Raw genomic sequence first — 18,493 nt, forward strand, 5'->3', positions numbered from 1 at the left:
TCACCCGCCCCGCCCAACCAAAGTTGTAAAGTTCATTTTCGACATGACAACTTGTACTTCTCATTGGTGCAACGGGTCCACCTGTATCCTTAAACGACTTGTTTTTCCCCTTCTCCTCCACAAATTATACCAACATCAAATATAGTGAAAGCAGGGGTTATACTGTGGGGGAGGGACATACAAAGCAACAAAGAGATAATCTTATAAATGCGTTAGAAACAAATGCATGAAAGAAAAAAAAACATTTAAATACATACCTAAGGATTCATTTTCCTAACATCACATTTTCTGACCTTTTCTGCTTGACTCATACATATACTAGATATTGCAAATAAGGGAAACCATGGGACCTATGTTTCTTTGGGCTTGGCTTACTTCACTTAATATAATTTTTTCCAAGCCTTTCCATTTCCTAACAAATGGGGCAATGTCTTTCTTTCTGATGGAGGCATAGAATTCCATTGTGTATATATACCACATTTTCTTGATCCATTCATCTACTGAGGGGCATCTGGGTTGGTTCCATATCTTAGCTATGGTAAATAAGGCTGCAATAAACATAGTTGTGCTGGTAGCTTTAGTGTGGTCTTGTTTGTGGTCATTTGGATAAATGCCCAAAAGTGGGATTGCTGGGTCATAGGGGAGCTCTATGTGGAGTCTTTTGAGGAACCTCCATACTACTTTCCAAAGTGGTTGAACAAGTTTACACTCCCACCAACAATGCAGTAAGGTTCCCTTCTGTTGACATCCCCTCCAGCAACTGTTGTTATTAGAGTTCTTGATTTTAGCCATTCTAACTGGGGTGAGGTGGTATCTTAATGTTGTTTTGATTTTCACTTCTTTTATGGCTAGGGATACGTTTTTCACTTCTTTTATGGCAGTGATATGTTTTTTTAAAAAAATATTACATGAGGAAACAGAATGGTGTAAAGCATTAACTATTAAAATCAGACACATTAAGTGTTAAGGCAAAAATATTAGAGATAAATAGGTTTATCATAAGATAGAAGATACATACTCTCATTGCAAGAAAAAATTTAAATTCTTAACAAAGCAGTCTTGAATTTTCATAATACAGTTTAATACTAGGTTATAACAACTGATAAATGGATAATCTTAGTTCAGCCCATCTGTCCTAACAATTATTTTTGTTCTGTAACATACCATGACAAACTTTAGATGCTTTAAACAGAAATCATTTATTAGCTCATTATCTGTGGGTCAGAAATTGAAACAGTACATACATAAGCAATTTTCTACTGATAATAGCTGAGTTTTCTGTTGTGATAACTGGGCCATAATTATCTCATTATTTGTTAAGTTACTGAAAGTTCATGTGATAAAAGATCAGGAAAACCAATAAGAGAACAAATCCTAATGCAAAAGCAACTTTTGAGCCAATACCTAAATTATATGATCATATTTGTAAATGTCTCAATGGCAAAAACAAACCAAGAAAAAAATCTTTTGGCCTACTTAGACATAAGGAGTAGAGACAAGGATTCCAGTTCTTTAATGAATCTGTTATCTTATTGCAAGGGCATGAGTTTATGAGGGAGGCCTTTGTGACTTTTTTTTTTATCATCAACATATTGAAAGAAGAGGAAAAGGGGCTGGGAAGGTGGCTCAGTGGTAGAGCGCTTGCCTTGCATGCATGAGGCCCTGGGTTCGATTCCTCAGCACCACATAAGCAGAAAATAAAGCTGGAAGTGGTGCTGTGGCTCAAGTGGTAGAGCGCTAGCCTTGAGCTGAAGAGCTGAGGGACAGCGCCCAGGCCGAGTTCAGGCCCCACGACTGGACTCCCCTCCCCCCCAAAAAAACATGTATAAAAATTTAATTGTATATGTGAAGCTAGACTAATCAAAAATCATTTATTCTTTTATAAACACAATTTTAAGCTATGAATTAGTTACAAGATAAATTTGTAAGAACAGCATGCTTGGAAATTTAAAAATGTTTCTAAATAATCCCTGATCAAAACATAATTCATAATAGAAATTATAAAATGTTTTAAACGGAGAAAGAATCGAAATACTATGACATAATTTATGGGATATAACTAAAAGTAACATGATTACATTAGAAAAAAGGAATAATATGATAAGCTATACACATACCTTCACAATTAGAAAAATAGCAGAATAACATCAGAAAAACAAAAAATGATAAAGAACAAATTAATGAACTAGAAAACAAATTTATTAGAAAGTTCAACAAAAACATGCAAACTCTTTGAAATGCTTAATAGATAAGTTTCTAATTTTATTATACCTACTGCTGAAACAAGTTTCTTATAAAACAGAGGAGAAAAAGAAGACCAAAGCAAGTAATATAAGTGAAAAGGAGAAAAACTACAAGTTCAGGAAGATTTATAAAATGGGCCTTCAACTTATTTTTATGAAGTAAACATTATCTTGACAATAAAACTAAACAAGGATAATCCCCCGAAAGGAAATACTTTAGTAATATTTATGGTTAAAATGTAAATGTCAGAAATACATTAAACCATGTATATGTAAATTATAATTAAGAAATTCAAGAATACTTCAATGTTTAAAAGAATTGGTCTATGTAATTTAACATATAAACACAAGAAAGGGAAACACGATTATCTCAAAATACATAAACAAATATGCAATTAAACTAAATATTCATATGAATTATATGTTTAAGAATGGTTCACAAGAAAGAAATAAGAAAACTTCAATTGAAAGGAATTTATCAGATCTACAGCAAATCTGATATTTAATAATAAAATATTAGTTCTCAAAGTAATGAAGTAAGGACATTTATTATAAATCATTATTATTAACTATGGGACTGAAATATTAAAATGTCCTGATAAATAAGGAAATATGAAATTAATAATTCATTATTTTAGATGTTATGAACATCTGCATAGAAAGCCTCAAAAATATCAATGGATATTACTACTAGAATGCATAAGATAGTTAAGATCAATGGATTCAAGCAAAACTATAAAAATCCTGTTTCTGAGTTATAAACAATTAGAAAATTTATATGTAATATTGACACTGTGCCACTAAATATTGAGATATTTCATAAAATCTCAGTATTTAAAACAGTATGATATTGCGATAAAAGATAATAGAATAAAGTGTAAGATTCATCAACAAATCCATGTGCATATAACAATGTAGGAAATAGGCATCATAGAGAAAAGATGGTTTATGCAATAAGAATACTTTGACGACTATTTTGAAATAAGGAAAGAAATGCAATGAGGCTGTTATTATACACTGTATACAGAACTAAATTTCAGATATATTAAGAGCCAAAATATAAAACACATGACTAAAGTAAGAAAACACAAGTTGATTCATCAAGATCTCATCTCAGAAGAACACAGAAAGTAACAGTTAAGGGATATTTCAAATACTTAAAAAGAGTTCAGTGTAAAGTGAACATATAGTTCTATGTTGATAGGGAAAATGGCCTTCCTACTAATCAGGAAAAGTATAGAATTCAACTTTGATTCTATCAAATAGAAGTAAATTTCAGTCATTTAATACTAAGATTTGGAATGCTATGAGGGTAATAAACACTTATGTAATGCTGGTATGTCTATAAATTAATGCAAGATCTCAAAGAGCCATATAGCAGTGATTCAGTCTTACTCTCACCTGGAAACAGAGGGCAGGATAATTCAATGAGGATGAATTTACAAAGAGACTTTAAGATGTGAGCCAAGGAGCTGTTACCACCCTCAGACAACAGGGACATGGGGAAGAGATGATGATTCTTGGAACCCTGGAACAAATCTTGTAGACACTGTCTTGAGAGAAGTGCCCTCAGTTAAGGGACACAGATAACCTAAGAAATCTTGCAGGGAAGGAGCTAGGTGAATAAATGCTCAAATAAATAACCATATCACATCTTCCATCATATACTTTGTTGAGATTCCTCATAGGATAAACTCAACCAGCAGATGAAGGGTTCATTCATGTACTTCATAAAGTTGGCCTTCCAGGGTGAGAAAGTTTTAAGGGAAGCTCTGGAGGGGCAAACAGGAGATATGTGGTAGCATCAGTTTTAACACATCGAAAATAGTTGTGTTCTACAACAGTGATTCCACTACTAAATTCAGCAAAGAAGCTGTGGTTGACACAGTGCCAGGCTGTTGAGAAGACTAAGTAAAAGATAACTCAAAATTTTTGTCAACAAGGGAATAAAGTGAGGTACACATGTGATACCTTTGTTCTAGTATCATAATTGGTTTAATAAACTAAGTTATAGACAAGTGTTTTCTGGTTTTAATCTGTATCTGATCTGATGACACATCTTTACATTTGCTTATTGAAAAGGGAGAGGAAAAGGCTTATCAGATAATTTATTCTTTACTTGACCTTTTAACTGTGTTTTTGTGGATTCTGAATATATCTGTCAGTGTAGAGAATTTAAGTATATTTAAGACTGGAGTCTAGGCTCAGGGGTTGAATATGTGCTTAGCATTCACAAGGCCCTATGCTTGATTCTAAGTATTGCAGGGATGGTGGGGAGGAAGAGAGAAAAATAGGGAATAAGTATTTAAGATTTTTTTTTAAATTATATACTGTTATAGAAAATACTAGTCTTGGCAGTTTGAGAAATCTCATTGTTTATATGTTCTGTAGTTTACTTACTTCTTAATTGTATAGCTTTCATTAGTAAGTTGATTCAAGATAGGTTTTATTACATTCATTTAAGTAAGATACATATATATATATATTATTGGTATATAGTAAGTGCCCAATAAAAGGTAATTATTGTGATTATTGTGGTTATTCTCATTTTATAGATGACAATACAGAACTTTGGGTGGGTGAGAGTTTTCTAAAGCCAGTAGCAGAGTGAAATTAGAATTCAGGCCTTTCTGGTCCCAAGTTTTCTTAACTATAAAACTCTACAACCACTATGGAAAGTAGTATGGAGGTTCCTCAAAAGACTCCACATAGGGCTCCCCTATGACCCAGCAATCCCACTTTTGGGCATTTACCCAAATGATCACAAACAAGACCACACTAAAGCTACCAGCACAACTATGTTTATTGCAGCATTATTTACCATAGCTAAAATATGGAACCAACCCAGATGCCCCTCAGTAGATGAATGGATCAAGAAAATGTGGTATATATACACAATGGAATTCTATGCCTCCATCAGAAAGAAAGACATTGCCCCATTTGCTGGGAAATGGAAAGACTTGGAAAAGATTATACTAAGTGAAGTAAAGCCAGGCCCAAAGAAACATAGGTCCCATGGTTTCCCTTATTTGCGATATCTAGTATATGTCTGAGACAAGCAGAAAAGGTCAGATAAGTTGATGTTAGGTGAAATGAGCCCAAAGATAAGTATTCAAATGTTTTTGCTTTCATGCAATTGTTTCTAACATACTTATAAGATGATTTCTTTGTTGCTTTATATGTCCCTCCCCTACAGTATAATCCCTGCTTTCACTATATTTGATGTCAGTATAGTTTGTGGAGGGGAAGGGAAAAGACAAATCGTTTAAATCGGGATACAGGTGGACCCATTGCAACAATGAGATGTACAAATCGTTGTGTAGAAAAATGAACTTTACAACTTTGGCGGGGGTGGAGGGGTGGAGGGTGGGGGAGTTGGGAAATGGGAAGGGATGGGAAGGGGAAACAAAGGAGGAGGCAACAATGCTTGATTGCTCATGTAATTGTAACTCCTCTGTACGGTATTCTCCCAATAAAAAAAAAAAGAAATGTACTCATTACCTTGCCCATGTAATTGTAACCCCTCTGTATGGTATTTTCACAATAAGAAAACAACAAAAAACCAATTCTACAACCATTCCTATATCAATGCATTTAATACCAAAACTACCACCCTAGCTCAGAATATTGATTTTTCAGGCTGGGAAACAAGTTTTATAGGTAATAATTATTAATCATAAGCATATAGTTTATGCAAGGGCATTGCTGATTAGTGGCAGGGTTGGCTTCCTTGAGAGATTAGCATAGAGGATACTTACTGAGTGCAAGGGAAGGCAGGAAACACGATTAGGTATTAGGGAGGAGATGAGCTGTGACACAGTCCCAAGGAAGGCTTGGCCAGTCACTGGCACTCTGTAGTGCAATGGCTATTCTGATGTCTAAAGTTAGTGAGAGTCTCTGAAGTTCAGCCTGTATAGCATGTTCATTAGTCATTCCTGGGAACAGGATATACAGCAAACTTTAGCAAAGGAAACTCTCAAAGGAGGCTGACAGGTAAGGGTTGTCTGCTCACTGCATTCTCGGTAGCTGGGAAAATGTCCTTTACTCCTACAGGAAGATTTGGGAGCCACATCACAAGTCCATTTCAAGATATCTTACTAAAATGAAATACACATTGTAGTTCTTACATGTTATTGCAATATTACCATGAGCATAATAGTTCATGGTAATATTGCTACAAACTTGAGTTGTAGTTGTATTGTTTAAAAAAATCCAGATCTCTTTTTGTCAGTTGTGGGGCTTTAACTCTGGGCCTGGGCACTGTCCCTCAGGTCTGAAGCTCAAGGAGAGTGCTTTACCACTTGAGCCACAGCACCATTTCTGGTTAATTGGAGATAAGAGTCTCACAGACTTTCCTGCCAAGGTTGGCTTTGAACTCCAATCCTCAGATCTCAGCTTCATGAGTAGCTAGGATTACAGGCATGAGCCACCTGCACCCGGCCAGGATTTTCATTTTAATAAACCTTATTTTGGGGATAGGAAAAATAGTACATACTGCAACTCCAAATATTGGTTTCATTGAATTAATCTTACACGTATGGTAAGTTGTCCTTACAAGTGGCCTAAATCTCTTTTAAAAGATTTCACACATAAGGAACTTTGCCAATTTTTCCTTTGTTTAGGCTGTTTTTGTAGGAGGGTTTTGTAGGAAGGTTGTATGTTGAGATTGAACCCTACTCACAGAGGCAAAGATAAATAAATCTATTGCTACACTCTGTGGAAACTTAAAACAAACAGAAAATTCCATAACTATACTCTCTCCTATGAAGTAGACAGTATTTTTAAAGTTTAAATCCTTAATGCTTAGTGTGTGTGTGTGTGTGTGTGTGTGTGTGTGTGTGTGTGTTATATGTGTGTGTGTGTGTGCACCTGCATGCATGCATATATGTACTACTACTTGGGTTATGCTTCCAGTCTGGCATTGTGGTGGTTACATGGAGATGAAAACTCACACTTTTATGCTCAGACTGGCTTCAAACCACATTCCTCCAATTATCAGCCTCCTGAGTCACTGGGATTATATAGATGTGAGCCAGGAGTACCTGGCACTTAATTAGTTTTTTAAAATCCCATACAAAGTATGGTTTTTATCTATATGCCACATTTTTGCAAATACTAAGCAGTCAGTAATTATTTATTACAAGTTTACCAAGATTTACAAAATATTGGCAACAACCAAGAATTAAAAATTACTCACTAAATATCTGAATGGTATACCAACAGTAAAGCCAATCAGGAAGGATTCCATTTTATCTAGGTATTAAAACCCACACTGGTTTTGTTCTAATTTCATAATTCAAAGTGGAAGCCATTTCTGAAGATGTCATTATTCTTTCAGTTTGAGAGATAATCTGTTTTTCAGCTGATGAGGATAACCTGGAGATGGGAAGAGCTAATGACAACAGGGTGAAAACAAAGGACAGCTGCTTTGTTTCACTGACAGTATTAAGGAGATTAAGGATTGAGAGAAAACGGCAGCATGCAATTATAGAAAAGGACTTCACAAAGGAAAAAAATGAGTTCGAAGTGTTAGATTCCCAAAAAGAATCATTCATTTACATGAACTGAAATATATATAAACATATAAACAATTACGAAAGAGCAGCTCAGAAAAGGTGAAAAACACTATCTAATGAGGTCAGTCAGTCCAGAGATAGTGCCACTCTGTAAATGTCATTTTTCCGAAAAATATACAGTACTGAAAACTTATTTTTGCTTGCAAAATTGATAAGACAATCTGAATTTACAGGTAGAAAAATATGATAAGGAACTATTCGGACAGCTTAGAATTAATAACATGTGTCCCACAAATCCAGTATAACATTTTTATTGGCACTTGAAATAAATGTATTACTCACTAGTGAATGTGCCAAAAAAGAAAATCCCCACCCTATTTCCACCCCCACAGAGTTACAAATGATTATTTATTAAGCAGTGACAGAGTGACTTGGAGTGCAAAACAGGAGTCATCATGGTTATCTGGATTCTTTAAGAACCCAAGAGTTGTCATCATATTATAAAACTATAAACCAGAACAACTTCCTATTTAAAAAAAATCTCATTTTTGATTTGGGGACTTGAAACTGTTATGAATTCACTTTGGGGTGATAATCTTTTCAATTTTAAATACCTAGTTTCCCACATTGAATAAGTTTAATTCATTTAAAGTATGTGTGAGTTGAAATACTTTCCATAAGGAGGATTTGAAAATGTTCACTTCTCTAAGCTGAATATAACTTGGTTACAACATAGGCAGTGTTTTCCTTTTGTTCAGAATATACTTTAGATGCTCTTCAAATTTTTTCACCATCTGATTATATTAACATAAAGCTTCTATAAAAATACTCAGTGAATGTTTCAGGCTTTTCAAAAAGATTCTTGCTCACTTCTGGGTTCAGCATTATACTAGGCACAAAGCATGTATTCCAAAAGTAACGGTTTGGGGGTTCACTTTCAGGTTAGGAGTAGGAACTCCATGGGTTCACTCCCCAAAGAAACAAGCAAAGCGAGAGGAAATGATAAAAATACAACCCCTTAGTGTGTAAAATGTCCTGAGAGCACAGACAAATGCAGAAACATCTAAGAAAACCTTTTAAAACTCTGTAAGTTTGTAGCATTTGAGGCTTTATCCTCTCTGACCCTCATCATCCCTTCTCAAAGTTAACTCAGCTGGGCAGAAGCTCTACTCTAGGTGACATAGCCAAGAAGACAGGGGTCTTAAATTCTGGTGAATATGGCTGAAAGACCAAGGCCTCCTTCCTTCCACCGAGCCCCATAAAGTGAGGATACCCATCCCTGTCAAACTGAAATAAAAATTGTTTTAAAAGACATAAACAAATCACTCATTCTGAGACAAGTATGAGTGACCATCATCAGTGCTTCTCATTCAAGTTACCCTGCATGACATGTATCATTATAGGAGAACTTCACAGACAGAGAACAATGATCATCAATCAATATATTCACAAAATGCTTTCAGTGGGGACATTAGGTAGGTAGGCTATAGCAAAGCAAGGATATCTTTCTGTAGGTTTCAGCTGTTGAATATTCCAGTATTGTTAGTTGTAGGGTCAGTGAGACAAGAGGGCTGCTAAACTTAGTTACATATTTAAAGACTTGTATTCAGTAGTCATAAGGATGTTAGGTCAAAGGTGAAGTCAATGGGCACTAAAGGAGCTAAAACTCTCTACCTGCAAAATCAATCTTTCATAATCAGGATGTTCTTCTTGGCCAAAGCCACTATGGTCTTCAGTCTTTAATAGTTATACGGTTCACAAAACTTCAACTTCACCCCTCGCACACAGCAAGCTAAGAATACTGTGGCCTTTATTGTGTTTGTTCACAGCTTACTCATAGGGCAGAGGTTCCATGTTTTGAGAATCGGATGACTACAGGCTTTTGCTTTACTCAACGTCAAGAGCAGTGGCTCAGATATTCTACTCAAGAAGAAAAGCAGTTTATAAGAAAAAAGGCATTCAATAGCTTAATGGTCAATTTTAACTGATAAGAAGATTCAACAAACCTTGAAACAATCAGTGGATGTAAAAAAATGGATAAAAATTATGTAAATCGATAAAAGAAACAAGTAATGAAGAAAAATGAATACAGCCTAAGAGGTATGTAGGACACTTAAGTGTACCAACATGGAATAATGGGAAAACTAGGAGTAAGCGTAAAATGAAAGAGAAAAACTATTCAAAGAAATAATGGCTTAAACATCCACGTTTGGTGAAAAAGTATTAAAAAAAATACATATGTAGGACAAATGGAAAGAGCCATAAAGGTTACAAAAACCTTAGGAGGGCATATACAAAGTACAAGATAATAGCCCAAAGTAGGTGAATGGGGGCTGGGAAGGTAGCTCAGTGGTAGAACACTTGCCTTGCATGCCTGAGGCCCTGGGTTTGATTCCTCAGCACCACATAAACAAAAAGAAAAAAGCCGGAAGTGGCATTGTAGCTCAAGTGGTAGAGCACTAGCCTTGAGCTGAAGAGCTGCCCACAACCGGACCCCCCAAAGTAGGTGAATGGGAACAGACTGTACTGGGGTAAGAAAATAATACCAGCTGGTAACAAACCCATGAAAGTAAATGAAGAGAACTGGACATGGTGAATAAAAATATAAATATACTATAAACAATCATTTTTCTGTCCTTGGTTTCTTCTCATGCCTACAATCCTTGCTACTTAAAAGGCTGAGATCTGCAGATCTTTCTTTGAAGCCAGCCCTGTCAAAACATATCCAAGAGACTCTTATTTCCAATTACCCAGCAAAAAGCTGGGATTAGAGTTGTGGTCCAAGTAGCAGAACACCAGTTGTAAGTGAAAAAACTGAGTGAGAGCATGGAGCCCCATGTTCAAGACCTAATATCATCATACACAAACTACATATATAATTCTTTGACATCTGGGTGAAGACCTCCATGAGCCCCACAACTTTTTTTTTTAAATTTCACCAGCTGACTGGAATTCTTCCAGATTTCATGTTTGTTCTTTTTTTTTTTTTGTGAAAATACAGAGGGCTTACAATTACATGGGCAAGATAATGAGTACATTTCTTATCAAGCATTGAAGCCTCCTCCTTTGTTTCCCCTTCCCATCCCTTCCCATCCTCCTCCCGCCCCCCCCACCAAAGTTGTGAAATTCATTTTCGACATAACCACTTGTACATCTCATTATTGCAATGGGTCCACCTGTATCCCTATTTAAATGGTTTGTTTTCCCCCTTCTCCTCCACAAATTATACCAACATCAAATACAGTGAAAGCAGAGGTTATACTGTGGGGGGAGGGAACTACAAAGCAACAAAGAAATAATCTTATAAATGTGTTAGAAACAATCGCATGAAAGAAAAAAAAATTTGAATACATATCTTAGGGTTTATTTCCCTAACATCACCTTATCTGACCTTTTCTGCTTGACTCAGACATATACTAGATATTGCAAATAAGGGAAACCATGGGACCTATGTTTCTTTGGGCCTGGCTTACTTCACTTAATATAATTTTTTCCAAGCCTTTCCATCTCCTAACAAATGGGGCAATGCTATTCTTTCTGATGGAGGCATAGAATTCCATTGTGTATATATTCCACATTTTCTTGATCCATTCATCTACTGAGGGGCATCTGGGTTGGTTCCATATCTTAGCTATAGTAAATAAGGCTGCAATAAACATAGTTGTGCTGGTAGCTTTAGTGTGGTCTTGTTTGTGATCATTTGGGTAAATGCCCAAAAGTGGGATTGCTGGGTCATAGGGGAGCTCTATGTGGAGTCTTTTGAGGAACCTCCATACTACTTTCCAAAGTGGTTGAACAAGTTTACATTCCCACCAACAATGAAGTAAGGTTCCCTTCTGTCCACATCCCCTCCAGCATCTGTTGTTATTAGAGTTCTGGATTATAGCCATTCTAACTGGGGTGAAGTGGAATCTCATTGTTGTTTTGATTTGCATTTCTTTTATGGCTAGGGAGGTTGAGTATTTCTTCATGTATCTATTGGCCATCCTTCTTTCCTCTTCAGAGAAGTTTCTCGTTAAGACTTTAGCCCACTTATTTATTGGGCAGTTGTTTCTTTGAGGATTTGTTGTTGGGGGATTTAATTTTTTGAGTTCCAAGTATATTTTAGATATGAGACCCTTGTCCATTGTATGGCTAGTGAAGATCTTCTCCCAATCCGTGGAGGCCCACAACTTCTGCATTCTGCATGTCTGCAAAACTAGCATCACATGGTTGACACCACAGCTCAACAGCTGGACCCACTTGAGCCATGGCTACAGAGGCTTTTGAATGCAAGCATAGATAAATATAGGTAAACAATTCCTTAGAAAGGGCCCTTTGTGAGCACTGTACCAAGATGCACGTAAGAGAAAGCCTTTCAAATGGGATTATACTTTATACCCCAAACCTGTAATGAGTGGTATCTGCACTTTTCCAGACTACAAGTTTTAAAAATCTTTCTGCTCTACTTTTTGCTTACAATTTTCAGCAAATTTGGCTAAAAACATCCAGTAATACCCATAGCCCAGGTGCTGTGCAGCTTTAGCAAACTAAGCCATAACCTTTAAAATTCAGCCCCACATATTGTTCTAGACCACGGATAAAATGTAGGCAAGTTATTTACCACATTCAATACAACTGCATCTAGTCCAGTTCTTGAAAGGTTGCTCATTTCCACAGAAAACCTCAGGAAGTTTTTACTGTCTACAGTTCTTTCGGCAATCTGATCTTCTGAGCTCTCACCAGAATCTCCAATTAACGCCATGCTAAGCATTTTCCAGCCAATTTCTCCTAACTTTTCCAAATTCCTCCCACAAACCAGTTCAAAAGGGTCCAATTTACAGTCAGGAATAGTCTTAGGTTTGGATTCATTACTAATTACTTCCAATACCCATCTTCTATATCAATTAACTTATCATCACTGTGAAAAAATACCTAAGAAAAGCAACTTAAAGGGAAAAAAAGGTTGATTTTGTTCAGTTTCAGGGATCTCAGTTCATAGTTGCTTGGACCATTGCTTTAGGACCTTAGCAAAGCAAATCCCATGGTAGGGAAAAGCTGTTCACCTCACACTGGCCAGAACAATTGGGAAAGATAACCCTCTTAAGAATAGTAGTTGCCTCCTTGCCATTCCCATCGTTGACCAGAAAGGGTAGCGAAGAAGAGTCGTTTACATATTCGGTAAGAATCTTTGTGACAAATAAACACGTTTCTTAGAATATAAAGAATATCAGGTTTTATTTTGAATGTTATTCAGTCATCTGCTCACATTAAAGTATTATGTAATTTACTTCTTGATTGACATTAACATAAAACATAACAAACTATTGATAACTCAAACTGACAAATCATTTCCTAAAGAAAAACTGTGCTTTATGTTATCATAATTTTTCTTATAAAGTATAGGCAAAGAAATAAAGTTACTTTGTGCCAAAATGATTAAAAGCGATGGTAGGGTAGTTTGAATAAGATGAACATGTAACTTAAAACAAATATTTGGGTTATTTTCTCTGGAAAGTTAGCTTGCAAATAAAAAGAAACAGCCCAAATCCGCACACAGTAATAGCGGTCCACTTTAGAACTCTACTCTTCCATGTAGATACTTCTTCCATTAATGGTATATGAGTTGGATCATTTTCACGTTCATTTTGCAGCTGATATTAAGGAAAAGAGAAAAAAGAGTTAATGCATAATATATTGAAAATGAAAACACCTTAGATTTGTAAAAAAAAAAAAGTTCTATATTAGTTCATTTAGTTTAGGTAGAAGTAATTTAAGATTCTTGTGGGAGATTTAAAGAGAATACATGTCTTGAAAGATAGCTTTTTACCAGCATGCCATTATTACAAATTATTAGTTTTACATATGTTTCAGATTATCACAATTTAAAAGTGTTTTATGTAACTGAGGTTAAGATCCTTTCATGTAGTCAGTTTAAACCTTTTATTATAAGACCAATAATTGGTATTTCTTCTTTTCTGTATTAAATATCAATTAGTGTTTTACAAAAGAAGGAGCTACTCTTACAGCAAGTATACAATAGATGAAATTTAGCAAAAACTGGAAGATCAGATACTAATGCTAAAAGTTTAGTACTTACTTAAATAGAATTGCAGAAACAAGTGTCACCCCAGCTTTAAGTATTCTTAAAAGTAGCACTCTCAAAAGTCAAAGCACCCAACAGATTTTAGTTTCTCAATTCCCACAGACAGAAATTTTGTGCTAAAGAAGCCTCTCCCCAGTATATATGTAGGGGAAGGAGGGTTAAGAGAAAAAAGTAGAAAGAAGTGGCTATTTGGCTGGAACAGGAGAGGGAGAAAAAGCAGAAAGAAGATTCTTGAAAGATAAAAGAAACAAGCACATTTATAGAGTGAAATTTAGTGGAAACATTCTGTTCTGGAGTGGTGATATAAATACTTCCAACATTAGCAGGAACAACGACTTCTAAATTCTACAATGTAAATATTTAATTTTAAGTCTGCAAAATTAATTTTAAATTTATAACAGAAAATTGGACTTCAATGCCAATCTCATTAAGACTGTATTCTTGGTCTAACTTCCAAATGTCTTTATTCAGCAACAGATTCCTCTTTGACACTGATGCTCCATTTACAGAATCCTGAGCAGTCATTCCTTTTATTAACCAATTATTTAGAATGACCCTCTCTGACAACAGCTGTCACTGTGTTGGTTTGAAAGAGAATAATGTGGTGCTAAAGGCTAGCCTTGACCTCTCCCACCCTCTCTCTGTTACCCGTGTACACTTATCTGCGATAACTTGTATACGTCTTTAAAAACCTTTAATTATTATTGGTAAACTCTGAAAATCACAACTGTAACAAGCATGGCAGCATCCAAGCATGATTCCCAAACTTGGAATCTTTCATTCTTCCTTAAATAAAGTCTAAGACTAAACTAGAAAAGTCAATCTATTAGCTTATTAAAAAATTAAGATTTTTCTAGACCAAAGAATGTGTATTTCATTATTAGAATAAAAATGTTTTTTTACAGATAATTCTTATACAGAAATATGTAAGTTGTAGGTAGAGAAAGTCACAGGAAAAAAAGCTTTCTACAGCAAAGAAAGGCATAATTTTAGTATTTAATTGTATTATGTTTTAGAGTTGGTTAAGTCTCTAAAACAATGCTTCTTATTATCTTTCATTCCTTCTTCCCCTAAACTTTCAGTTCAAATTGGGAGAAATGAAGTAAATATATTTTAAGAAACTTCTTACATTAGAAGTTGAGGCTTTGTAGAAAGCTTTTGTATACACAAATCCTTCCCTATTTTCTAGGATCTCAATGAAAAATATGCTAAGTAAAATCAATACTACTTTACATCAATTCTTTTAGATGACATGGAGGTAGTGAAGACGAATGGTGCTATAATTTTTGTTTTCAGCGACTTTAGTTTCCGTATCTAGCTTGTGTAGAAAAAGTACCTGACACATAGCAGGAGCTCACAAAGTCTGTTCAATGTATAAATGTCACATGCAAGACAACTTCTAAGATGCCACCTTCACTGGAAAGGAATTATTTTTTCCAAGAATTCTGAATGCTTATTTATCCATTTGTGATTTTATACAATTTGTTTAATATTTTAAAAGACTTTTTGATTAAACATATAATAGCTAGAATTAGAAAAAATCAACGATCTATAAAAGTTATTCTGAGGAAAATAATCTGATTAAATATTAGTGAAAATATGAAATGAATTGTTGGTTAACACTATACAAATTTAATAACCTAAGGTTCAGGTCAGAAGTTACAAACATTTTATAGTCTGTGGCTACAAATTATTGTAACAAGTAAGCGTATCCTAGTTTATTAAGTTTTCCCCTAATACATGGCACTGACGGCAAATGACCATTTTACAATAACCTACTAGTTAAAAGATATAATTCTTTTTATGGTCTCAGCTCATCTTGCCAAATTGAGATTGAAGGGGTTATGCCATCAGTTTCACATGAAGACATCTGTTTAGTCAACTCTAACTAGGGACTATCATTAGAGTGATATATTTTTACTTGCTAATCAAAAACAGGAAAAACACATAGTGTTTTTAGTGTGCATTTCTTTGATGATGAGTAATGTTTATTTCCAGTGTATATTTCTTCCCGTGGAAACTGTCTTTTCCCTCTTTACTGTTTATTTTGATACTCTTGTCAAATCTGCTTCACTATCTAGCATTTTGCAAGGCATTTCCCTTAGCTCTTCCATTTTAATGTTTACATACCTTCTGAATTAAGTCTTTCAGTTTGCAGACTTCTTCACTCAAATTTTCAACATTAGTAACAAGTTCCTCACAAACTGAAGTAAAATTTCGTGGAGAAGCCCATTCGAGTACTATCTGTCAATATTATCAAAAGGTAGTATTTTTATGAATAGAAATATTTTAAAGAATAGAAACAACTTTTCACAACTTTTTATGTGTATATTATCTTTGCACATTAGATTCATTTTTTTCTTTAGGGATAAATCCTGACACTAAACATAGGTGAGTAATTTTAGGTAAATAGTTCAATCTACATGTTAAATGTATTTTTCAGTTCTAGCTACAAAAATTTTTCCTTGTTGAAATTAACAGTAATAATATTTGTAGTAATAATTCAATTTGTGTTTTTTTTAATTGGTTACTCCAAAATTTTTCATAGCAAATAGCTAACCCAAACCATAGGAAAACCCCTAAAAATTAAGTGTGCTTTCATTAAGTTACCATTTAAAGTTTCTTTAAACAAAAATGTATTTTTTAGTAACTACTTTGTTTCAACTTTCGCTTGGGTTTCCTTATCACTTTATACTTAATTAAATCCCCATTAAGAGCAAATGACAAATTCAAAATATAAATCAGTTTAAGTTTTGAACTGACTCATTTTCCTTTGCTTGAGGGTAAGAATACTAAGTTTTGCAACAAATTAATATGTAAAGTAGTATTATTAAAATTTACTTATTTATATCTACACTGAAAAACTGTTGTAATTTCCCAGATCAGAACTGTTTAAGGAATGATCATGAACTTATCTGAAGAGTTTGTTCTTCAGCATTCATACTTTTCTTCAGTAAATAAATTTTGTAGAATACCTTTTGGGAATTTACAGGTAACTCAGTAATGATATTTTGCACAGCGGTTATTAGGTGGCCACACTGTTTGTTTAATTTCAGAAGAAAGTTGAGAAACTCATCACCACTAAAGAAGGGAGACAAATAGAAATCACATAAAAGCAATTTGCTTCATTTTAATGGCAGTTACTAAAATCCACTCACAAAATATTTTCTTTTCCAAAAACATCTACCAGCTAGAATATAAAAGGAACTAAATATTAACTCAGTATAAAAGAAAAACACATCTCTAATCTTGAAAATCTCAAATTTTAAATGGATAAAAACACTCAATTATTATTTAAAGGAACATGAAGAAAGGAGATGAAAGAACCAATATTTGGATATTTTCTATGTGAAGGACTTTGCTTGTATCTTTATTTAATTCTAGTTATTTGTATCTTTATTTACATCTATATTTAATTCTTTCCAATAACCCCTGATGTCACTAACATTAGTTTATAGTTAAAAACTCAGGAAGAATTAATTTACTATCACACAGTAAGGTTGGAAAGGGGAATTAAAAATACTTTATAGAGATGATACTTGAACTGAGCTGAAGTTTTCAGCTGGATAAGGTAAGACTGGAAAATTAGTAGGTACAGAAGTCTGAAAGTACCAATTATGAGGAAGCAGTAAGAGATGATCCTCTATGTAAACATTTATTAAACAGATTAACTTTTTTCTTTTTGCCAGTCCTGGGCTTGAACTCAGGCCCTGGGTGCTATCCCTGAGCTTCTTCTGCTCAAGGCTAGCACTCTACCACTTGAGCCACAGCTCCACTTCCAGCCTTATTGGAGAAGAGTGTTTCATGGACTTTCCTGCCTGGGCTGGCTTCAAACAGGGATCTTTAGGTCTCAGCCTGAGTAGCCAGGATTAAAGGCATGAGCCAGTGGCGCCAACTACTTTTTTCATAATCTAAATTTAATAAAGGATTTCAAATAGAAAAAGGGAAAATCAGATTTTTAGGAAAAATTTTATTTGGAGAGCAGTATAGAATAAAAAAAACACAAAAAATGGAAGTAGAGAGAATTGGTAGAATAACAAAGATCCAAAATAAGAGGTGATAAAGAATAACTTGACAGTTCATAAGATAATTAATAAGTAATTCATTAATCTCATATGAATTTTTAATTTAATGAGCTCAATGAAATTAAGATCTATTGAGAATTGTAATTAAAATATTAAGTGAAGCTGGGTGTCTGTCATCCATACCTGAAATTTTAGCTACTCAGGTGCCTGAGATCTGAGGACTGTGACTTTTAGCCAGCCCAGGCAGTAAATAAAGTCTGTGAGACTCTTATCTCTAATTAACTGCTGAAAAGCCACAAGGGAGCTGTGGCTCAAGTGATAGAGCATTACTCCGAGCAAAAATGCTCAGGGGGGCTGGGAAGGTGGCTCAGTGGTAGAGCGTTTGCCTTGCATGCATGAGGTTTGATTCCTCAGCACCACATAAGCAAAAAGAAAAAAGCCGGAAGTGGCATTGTGGCTCAAGTGGTAGAGTGCTAGCCTTGAGCTGAAGAGCTGAGGGACAGCGCCCAGACCCAGAGTTCAGGTCCCATGACTGGACCCAAAAAAAAGAAAATGCTCAGGGACATCACCCAGGCTCTGAGTTAAAGCAATAAAAGGTATGTACTTCTAGATAGGGTATTAAGA

General features: G+C 34.8%; 1 protein-coding gene across 1 annotated transcript in view; it reads right to left on the reverse strand.

Annotated features, from left to right (window-relative positions):
- Positions 1 to 13,094: 13,094 nt before the first annotated feature.
- Asz1 (ankyrin repeat, SAM and basic leucine zipper domain containing 1) overlaps positions 13,095 to 18,493 on the reverse strand; it is a 47,929-nt gene continuing 42,530 nt past the window's right edge. The window contains exons 11-13 of the mRNA XM_069997289.1: positions 16,820 to 16,925; positions 15,975 to 16,088; positions 13,095 to 13,392 (exon numbers count right to left, since the gene is read on the reverse strand). Coding sequence (XP_069853390.1) covers positions 13,240 to 13,392; positions 15,975 to 16,088; positions 16,820 to 16,925 — 373 coding nt within the window. The 3' untranslated portion in view covers positions 13,095 to 13,239. The remainder of the gene's footprint in view (positions 13,393 to 15,974; positions 16,089 to 16,819; positions 16,926 to 18,493) is intronic.

Source organism: Dipodomys merriami, unplaced genomic scaffold, assembly GCF_024711535.1.
Source record: "Dipodomys merriami isolate MVZ:Mamm:240054 unplaced genomic scaffold, mDipMer1.0.p SCAF_5, whole genome shotgun sequence".
In the NCBI taxonomy this organism is placed as follows: domain Eukaryota; kingdom Metazoa; phylum Chordata; class Mammalia; order Rodentia; family Heteromyidae; genus Dipodomys; species Dipodomys merriami.